Here is a 9,397-nt window from a genome sequence, read left to right as displayed (position 1 = left end):
ATAAATGAATAAAAATGGAACCTTACAAGTAATAAATGTGTAATCTAATGCTTTAGAAAAATATGCGACTCAGACTTAGCTTAATTTTTAAGATCACAAAATCTTGCATGGAAAACAATCTTAATGGACTAGTTATCTCAAACAAGCCTTCACATTATCAATACATTTGTTTCTATTGAAAATGGCTCCTCGAGAACAGGAGAGGAAACCAAAGAAACGACTGAACCGCCATGCTTGTTAAGTGCTGAGCAAGAGACACAAAGCGAAGTACACTGACCTCTTGTACCAGTGCCACTCACTACGCTCCCAGAATCATGAGCTTCTACCATGTCATTTCCCAAGTCCCACAGACTCCATTTCCAAAAGAGCCAACAATTTCTGGAAACGAATTTGCTTTTTCATGGAAATCCTAGAAACACCCTGTTTGCATAATAGTCAACTTGTTTTGTAAGCACTCGGGGTTACTATTAAAAATTACCTAGAAATAGTGATGAGCACAAATTGCTTGAAATCAGTTTATTAGACATTTTGGGAAAACGAATTTGGATAAAACCAAGCCTGTGCTGAAGTCATTTTCTGTTGTGTGTAGAAATGCAAATAAAATGTGCATCACTTTTAAAAGCAAAGTATTTCACTACAGAAATTTTAAGCGTCTCAAGAACAGAAACGTTTCCAAACACACTAAGATCATAGTCAGGTCAATATTCTTGGGATGGTGCGAGAGTAGCTTGTCTACGGCTTAGTATCTGTGTCCATGCTTGTTCCTTGAGCTTCTTCTACTTCAGAGAGTTTTTCATCATCTGAAATCGAGAAAGAAACAGAAAACCTCAGTCAAATATATTTGGACGAGGTGCCTAGTAAATACAGCAAACATCTCTATCTTTTGTTGGTCAATATATTTAAATCCAAGGCAAAATGACAGTTTGTGGCTATCTTTGGCTTGCATAAGTGTTTACTTGAAAAGTGCTATTATGATTGATGGTTATTAGGTGAGCTTAAATTTTAAATTTGTGTGAGATTACACACAAGCAAAATTATAGATGGTAGGCTTTCCTTATAGCCAGAAGCATTTCCACTCACTCATTGCTAGAGTCTATTCTGACTGATGGCAACCCCACAGGACACAGAAGAACTTCCCCGGTGAGTTTCTGAGGTTGCAAATCTTCATGGGAGCAGAAAGCCTTGTCTTTTACCCTCAAAGTGGCCACTGGGCTTGAACCACTGACCTGGTTAACAGCCTGAGGCAGTAGATTAAGTTATACATAACTTTCTTCCTGACGATAGACAATAAAGAGAACAAGTCTGCAGTTCTCAGCAGCAAACACCATTCAAGGTGTATGTAAATGTTCACATGCACTTATTTTTTCTCTCACTTTTTAAAAAAATTATTTCTCTCACTTATTACCTGTCTGGATCCTAAATCTTTGCAGCAATGAACTACAATGCAACCAGAAAAATTTCAAATCTATGTTCACAGAATTTTCCCAAATGAAACTACTGTGTGTGTATTTAAATCTTACATGCTTATAAAGACTTTTCTATACACATTTAGGATATTGAAATGATGTGTGTACCTTCTAATGTCAGCTAACTATATATTCCTGTTCAGAACTCAAAGGTGTTACAATTGAGATGTAAATTCCTAAAAGGCATGTTCCTGGATCATTAAAAAACCTTTGCATACATTAAAAAAATTTTTTTTATTGGGGCCTCTTACTGCGGTTCCTACAATCCGTACCTCAATGGTATCAAGCACATTTGTACATTCATTGCCATCATCATTTTGAGACTACTTCTACTTACTTTCCAGTGTTTGCTGAAGTTCGTGGATGGTACTAAGAAGAACGTGAAACTGTTTCCGCCTCAATTCCAGCTATATTAAAAGAAAAAAATTCATGTAATTTACGATCTAAGTTGATACACTTAAGTGCGTGTGCACACACACACCCTACCCAAATCCACTGCCATCAAATCATTTCTGACCCATAGCACCACTATACAGTTTCCGAGGCCCTAAGTCTTTCTGGGAGCAGTCAGCCCCATCTTTCTCCCACTGAACAGCTGACAGGCTGGAACTGCCGACTTGATGTTTAGCAGTCTAACACAGCCGACAGGGGCACGAGAGCGCCATATATACTAGACATATATATATATGCAAATACCTTATCTTCAACACTTTCTTTAATATGTGAAAGATGCTGTAATTCTTTACCCAGAGCCTCTAGTTCCCTGAAAGAAAAAAAAGAAGTGTTTTATTTTGCTAACTGGGGGGAACACAATTCACAAATAAAATTCAAATTTTTGGGTTACTAAATTGTGCTTTAAAAACTGTTTGTCCAGGTTGACTAGAGAAACAAATCATAAAGATGGAGAGTGGATGCATGTATGACCTCTGCCTCATGCTAGTTCTTTTATGGCTAGCCGGAAGTCAGATATGACCAGGCAGTTTACTGGGTTGTTTTCTGAAAGAATATGGGAAGTTAAAGTTTTGATTGTTTTGTTAGGTTGTTGTCTTTGGTCATTCTGTGTGAAATGATGAAAATAAATGTCGTTAATGTATATTTTGAGTTCAGGAGGGGTAGAAATCATCCCTTCAATTTCTCAGAAACCATGAGTCTTAGGGAAAATGGCTGACAGAAGGTCAAAATGGCTGACAGAAAGCCTAGCTCTGGCTTGATGCTGTCAGAGGCCTAATGCAGTATTTTGTATCAATAGAATAGTTTAGATAAGGATTAACGTAAGTTTAGATAAGGATTGTAATTGGCTGCTTTATGAATTGAGATTAGTATCTGATTCTACTTTGTTTATACTGATTTCTTCTGCTTATTTTTGTTGATATAATGATTGATAGAGATGGATTATTAGGAAGCATGAAAACAGAGAGTTTGTAAGCATTGCCTTCAGCCATTAAAAATTGAATCTTGACATGGGTTAGGAAACTCCTGAAACAAAGGCTCTGAAAAGATTAACCCCACTCAGTGCTTTGGAATACTCAGGCCAGTTGCCTTCCAAGAGACTTGCTTGCCTACGTGGCTGTTGATAGACTGAAGAAAAAGGAACTCTGGCTTTCTGAATCTTGAACTAGTGGTTTTTGTCAGAGGCTGGAAAAAATCTGGAACCATGAAGAAAACTCCTCTCTAGGACTGCACGTTAAAGTAAGTCTGTGGGCAGGCTGAAATGCTTGATAGGTGACCACCTGGATCCATGTGTTCAGTGGAAGTGAGAGAAATGTAGCAATAATCAGAGAGGGGTTGAGTCTGGCCACTGACACCCGTGGACCTGGTTCACAGGAACTACTGGAGAAAATGAGAGTGGGCTGACTGGTTTGAAGTTCATAACCTAGCACAACGGTCTAGGATTATTGAGAATTTGTGACAGTACCCCTGGTCTAAAGGCTAAGCGACCAATGGGCATCCAGGTGAGGTTTAGTGAGGCAGCCCACATTGAGTTGACCAGATGAAGAGAGGATTTTTGAGCCTGTGAACTGGTGCATATTGCTGCTGACTTTATGGATGACCTGTCCTGATTTGACTTTGCTTATGGATGCAGACTCACAAGGTTCCAACTGGAATAAAGATTCTTCACGTCAAAGCATATGATTGTCTCCTCAGAGCACTGGGTTGATGTAAGTGGGCAGTATAGAAATTGGATACCTAAAATGTGGAGAGGATAAAGGCATGAAGTGGCTGACTTACAAACTTTCATAGGTGCTGGAATATATTCATAGGATTATAGGAGTAAGGTATAGGTAACAAGTATAGAATATTTTTGTTTTGTTCACTTCAAGAATATTATATTTAAATGAGGGTGACACATAATGAGTTATATGCATTTTACTTTTATCCTGTTAGGTACAGATACGATTTTATTATTGTTTGCTTGAAAATTATATATGGCTAAAGAGTATGTGAAAGTATCAAATTGATAAGGGGTAGTCTGTGGTAGTTAGAATGAAGGGGTGGAGTTTAGTCTGTCAACAATCAGGTCGCAGCTTGATGACCTCATTTGGAGGCACTCAGGAGATAAATAGCTTGTTGGAGGTGGGACACATATACACTCCCTGGGAGACATTCCAGCTGACAAGACACATGGACCTATGCTAGCACCCTGAGCTGGAGAAGCCACGTGGCGACTCCTGCCAGCGCTGAGATGCTTCTACAGCCACAAGATCCATAAGACTTTCCACCCACTGGCCTGCGATCCTCCTGCATCAGTGTCATTGCATGTACTTCGTGAGTCTGAAGAAGGCTTTATAGATTGGTATCAGACATATGGGCTAATATTGGACTTATGAATTTTATCTGGAGTAGGCTGGGATGTTTTCTTGATATTCAATTGCTATTGTATATAAAGCTCTTTCTTATACACGAGTGTCTCTATTAATTTGTTGCACTAGTCTACCCAGACTAACACAAAAATGTAAAAAGAATGAGTTATACCACTCCATTATGGGAGCACTTATAAAGGTGAAGATTCTTTTAAATGTCTAAATCTGTCAGTGTTCTCAACCTTCCTAATGCTGCCACCCTTTAAGACAGTTCCTCATGTTGTGGTGACCCCCAACCATAAACTTATTTTCATTGCTACTTCATAACTGTAATTTTGCTACTGTTATCAATCAGGTGACCCCCGTGAAAGGGTAGTTTGACCCCCAAAGGGGTTGCAACCCACATGTTGAGAACTGCTGAAATATGTACTTATTTTCATTAAAATAACATTAAAAAAAAAACCAAACAAGCCAACAGAGGCTATTTACTGTGGCTGAATAAGAACCTAAAGGTAATGAAAACAATGTGAGCCATGTTTTAGAACTATATTCATAACAAAGAACACTTAAAAAGGGGGAGGGGGGAGCTCTGGCCCTCAGCTTCTCGCTTCAATGATCAGTTCTAGTTAGACACACTTTGTAGCAGAGTAATGTTATCTCCTTCCAGCATGATCCGTCCCAGTTGTTTTCTTGACTTTGTTTTAGAATGAATCTCTTCTGCACCATCTAATCCAAGGTTCATGTACTCATCAAAGCCTATGATGCAGCCCTCTATCCGCATATTCACTTGCTCATAGAGCCACACCTGAATATGGGATCTATTTTGCAAGTATCTGAAGATGAGGTTGATGAGCTGCACCATCACCTTCTGTCCTTTCTGGCCTTGGCCACGGCATGCCACCGTGGAAGATCAGAGAGCTAAAATAACATTTTAAGATAAATTTTCTAAATACAGGAAAACAACAAACACCATGAACGGATAACTTTTAACATCTTGTCATATTTACTCCAAGTCTTTTTCTCAGTAAAAGAAATAAAACAGTGCCATCAACTTAGAAATATTTTAAAATTCATTACATATTGCTTTTTCTTTTACTAATTATGTGTGACCTTTGTGTTTAGAAATATGCATCTTGTTAATTTGTTCTTTTTTTAACTGCTATTTAGTATCTTACCATATGGAGAGACATCATTTTTCTATGGCTGTATTCATTTTAGATCTATAGGCTATAAAATTAAAAGGGAAAAAACCCATTTAATCAAATATTAGAATGGGTAATATCAAGGGTATGCTTGTCACTTTTGAAACATTGTATGTTGCCATAAAAAAAGGAAGCAAAGGTTAGTATATGAACATTTCAGCATACAGATGAGTCCATTTCAGAGTCAAGCTCTCAAAACTCACTTTAAAGTTTCATGCCTGTTTGGATGATGCTGGATGACTTTCGCTAAAGCATCATACTCTGAAAGAGATAAAAATTGATTACCAAACTCAGGTGTTTTCAACACGGATTATCAAAATAAAATCTGTAATTATAAATCTCTCCAAATCACTTGCCAAGTATCTAGAGACATGACAAAACTGATGGCTGGAAGGAGAATTTCAAATTCATTTGATTCCTCTGTAACTGCAATGACACATGACACAAGAATCATTCCAAACAGGGCTTTGAGCTCCCACTCTAGATTTTACATGTGAGTAGCCATGGGCAGCATAAGAAGAAATCAGCGTAAGCGGGGAAGTGAATTTGAGTCACGATCCACCATCTAGTAGGCTGATTGTGAAAAGGCTCGTATGCACGATTTATGCAGCAAAACAAGATCAGTGAGGTAAGTATATCCAATTATTAATGCCAGATCTTACACAAATGCATGTGCACTTCTCCTCACTTTAAGTTACCGATTCCAGAAATTTAAAAATGACTTAAAATTTCAGAACTCTGTTTCTACGCCATTGAATTATCCACAATAAGCCATGTAACTAACTCCTGTTAACCTTCCTTAGGAAATGATGAATGATAGTATTCACCTTATAATCTTCTTCATTAGAAAACAGTCTGTAAATTATTCATAAATGATCTTGGAATATTAATAATTAAATATGTTGGTAACTGGCTAAATACCGGCCACTGAAACTTGAGCATATGTGCTCTATCATGAATTAAAACAACAACTTTTAAGAAAAGGAAATTAAACTTTATCTTAATTAGCTCATTAAAAAGTTCATTGTTTTGGACCTCAGAATAAATTTTGTAGAGTGGTTCCATAGTTAATTTTGTATTATAAAATAATACAATAGTAAACAGTAAAGATGAAAAGAGAGAAAGAGAGAAAACCTAAGCCATTAAACAACCCTAAAACAACCATTAATATTTTCTACTTCATCCTCATGTTTCATATAATGTGTTGAAATTGTGGTTATACATTATGTTTTTAAATTTAGGTTTATTCTCACATTGCATGGGGAGCAATAGCTCGTCATTAAAAATTATTTTGAAAAATTATTTGAACAAAAGTAAATTTTGATCTTTATCCAAGTTAAAAATATTAATATAGATGTAACCTTGCATAATGTTTACAATATATTTAAACTAAATATATTTAATGCCTCCCTTGTATTTAGTAACAACCCTGTTTTTTAATTTAACTATACCCAATACTTTTTCTTAAAGTAGTTCTAATTAAAAATAAAATCCCTTGCAATGACTTGCACATGTAGACATGGAAGTGATATATGGTCTGTTGTACAGATAATCAACAACAACAAAAATAAAATAATTACGTTAACAATCCTAAATCTAGTGTAGTTGTGTAAATCACCTTTGCCAATTAACCATAATATTATGTAGGCAGAAGGGTATGGCAACAGCACATAAGAAAAAAACAAAATATCACTTTAGATTTAGATAATCAACAAAATCCAGCAAAGCTCTTTTCAGCACAGCGTCCCTTCTCTTCAATTTTAAAGACTGGCACAGTTTTAAGAAATTAAGCTTGGTTCCTAACTCATTTTTAGATTTTAGATTGATCCTAGCTGAGATTTTACTTCACATTAAAAATCGCATGGAAATACTAGTCAGTGATAAAGTATTTGCACACTAAATCCCTCAAAACCCTTACCTTGGCGATTTTTTCGTATTCGTTTTGCTTGAAGAATTTGCTTTTTGCACTCAGCAATTTTTTCATGGGCTCCAGCGATGCTACATTCTATATGAAAAGTGTTTTTTTAAAAAAAGATAGTTATAATAAAATGTATAATCTCTGTCCATTTTCCATGTTAAAATGCATTTTTAAATGGAAGTTCCATTGCGAACAAAATGCACATATTAAAAATAGCTCTTACTCGAAACATTGCATAATATTGGAATCTATTTATGAAGTTAACATGTAGTAATTCTGAGATTAATATTATTGTTGTTTTCATTTTCACTACTACTAGCCAAGAAAAGGTTAGCAGCTGTTTGTTTTAGACCAGAAAAATGACACCACAGATAAAGAACAAAATTAAACAAGAATTTCTTTAATTTGCTTTACCTATTTCTTTGTAAATTTTTTCATAATTTTCCATTTCTCTGAGATTCATATCATATACCAGCAACGTTTTGCCCATTGAAAATTCACATTGCGACAGTGTGCTTAGCATACGTTGGTATTGGCTATATCTAATGAAAATGAGAGAAACACAACAAAGATGTTTGTAGATTGCCAAACTTAAACTGCTATAATGCAGGGGAGGACTTGCTAACTAGCTTACACCAAGTTCTGACAGAATCATTTGCTTTATTTAAAATAATTTAGAATATCTATCCCTTATGCTTTCTTCTTCCAAATGTGGCTTACTTAAATTTATAAACTGGTTTAGGCACAAATGTAAAAATGGAGCTGTTGTTCATAGGCTTAATTCAAATAAGCGCTTATTTGAATTCTGATTAAAAAACATTTAAACATATTTTGACTGTGATGGTATTACATCCTTAAAATTCTGTTTTCACTAGTTTTTCACTTTATGAAGTTATTTAAGGAGCCCAGGCGGGAGAGTGAGTAAGGAGTTGGGTTGCTAAACACAGGGTCAGCAATTCAAAACCACTAGCTGCTCTGCAGGAAAAACAAGAGGCTTTTTCACTCCTGTAGAGAGGATTGTGTCTCAGAAATCCACAGCAGCAGCTCGGCTCTGTCCAACAGCTACTCTGCGTCAGAATGCACTCAATGACAGCAGTGAGTCTGGCTTGTTTTGTTGGTGGTGGTGAGAGGGCAGTGCCTGGGTGGTGGTGTAGATTCAAACCCATCAGCTGCTAGGTGAGAGGAAGATGAGGCTGTCTGCTCCTGCAAATAAAGATTTAGTCTCAGAAACCCTATATAGATAGGGTCACCATGGGTAGCATCTGACTTGATGGTAGGGGGCCAAAAAACCTCATTGCCACTGAGTCCGTGCCGACTCACAGGACCCTAGAGGGCAGGATAGAACTACCCATGTGGGTTACCCAGACTGCAACTCGTTACAGGCGTAGAAAACCTCACCTTTCTCCCATGCCGGGGCTGGTGGTTTCAACCTGCTGACCTGGCAGCTAGCAGCCCCACATGAAATCACTACGCCATCAGGGCTCCCTATTTATCTATGTAGAAAGCTAATTCAAATGAGAATTTTTCTGTTAAAAAAATTAAGAAAATATATTTAGTCTTGTATTGGTTTATTAGCTTATTCACAAAAAAGGATATCCAACTTAGTTATTTCATCTTACTAAAAATTGGATCTGCCTCCCAAAAACCCAAACAAAAAAAAAAACACTTGAAATTAACCTTCAACTTTTCTTACATTGGAACATTTTAATCAACCTAAGTCATGCCTCTGAGAATTTTAAAAGGCCAGGAAACATTTAGGGTGAGGGAAATTTTGAAACATTAAGGAGTCCTTAATTTATGTTAAAATCACATCAAGACATTGGTATAGAAAGAACTGAGAATGAAATACCCCTCTTCCTGGGATCCAGAGTTGCACCATTTAATGAAGCTTTTCACAAGCAGATTAATTCTTCGATCATCTCCAGCACCATCTCCATCAATGAGGAGACGCTTCCGTATGACTTCGTCTGGAGGAAGGAAGAGCCACAGGGGTGAAAATGACCATCTGGC

General features: G+C 36.8%; 2 protein-coding genes across 2 annotated transcripts in view; both read right to left on the bottom strand.

The window, feature by feature from the left end:
- Window positions 1-501: 501 nt before the first annotated feature.
- Window positions 502-9,397, bottom strand: part of THOC7 (THO complex 7) — a 23,811-nt gene continuing 14,915 nt past the window's right edge. The window contains exons 2-8 of the mRNA XM_030885546.2: window positions 9,237-9,354; window positions 7,802-7,929; window positions 7,388-7,474; window positions 5,673-5,730; window positions 2,163-2,229; window positions 1,804-1,873; window positions 502-800 (exon numbers count right to left, since the gene is read on the bottom strand). Coding sequence (XP_030741406.2) covers window positions 733-800; window positions 1,804-1,873; window positions 2,163-2,229; window positions 5,673-5,730; window positions 7,388-7,474; window positions 7,802-7,929; window positions 9,237-9,354 — 596 coding nt within the window. The 3' untranslated portion in view covers window positions 502-732. The remainder of the gene's footprint in view (window positions 801-1,803; window positions 1,874-2,162; window positions 2,230-5,672; window positions 5,731-7,387; window positions 7,475-7,801; window positions 7,930-9,236; window positions 9,355-9,397) is intronic.
- On the bottom strand, window positions 4,691-5,666 carry LOC105978586 (small nuclear ribonucleoprotein E-like). Its single transcript, XM_045290021.1, has one exon. It carries the CDS (start codon window positions 5,127-5,129, stop codon window positions 4,890-4,892), a length of 240 nt encoding a protein of 79 aa, XP_045145956.1. The 5' UTR covers window positions 5,130-5,666; the 3' UTR covers window positions 4,691-4,889.

Source organism: Echinops telfairi, unplaced genomic scaffold (genome assembly GCF_000313985.2).
Source record: "Echinops telfairi isolate 266 unplaced genomic scaffold, ASM31398v2 ScPeMD7_31;HRSCAF=116, whole genome shotgun sequence".
In the NCBI taxonomy this organism is placed as follows: domain Eukaryota; kingdom Metazoa; phylum Chordata; class Mammalia; order Afrosoricida; family Tenrecidae; genus Echinops; species Echinops telfairi.
The sequence above is the reverse complement of the archived record's forward strand: the minus strand, read 5'-3'. Positions and strand labels throughout refer to the sequence as shown.

Bases quoted from the DNA above. Each gene is read 5' to 3' on its own strand.
- LOC105978586 (XM_045290021.1), bottom strand. From the start codon at position 5,129: ATGGTGCAGCTCATCAACCTCATCTTCAGATACTTGCAAAATAGATCC.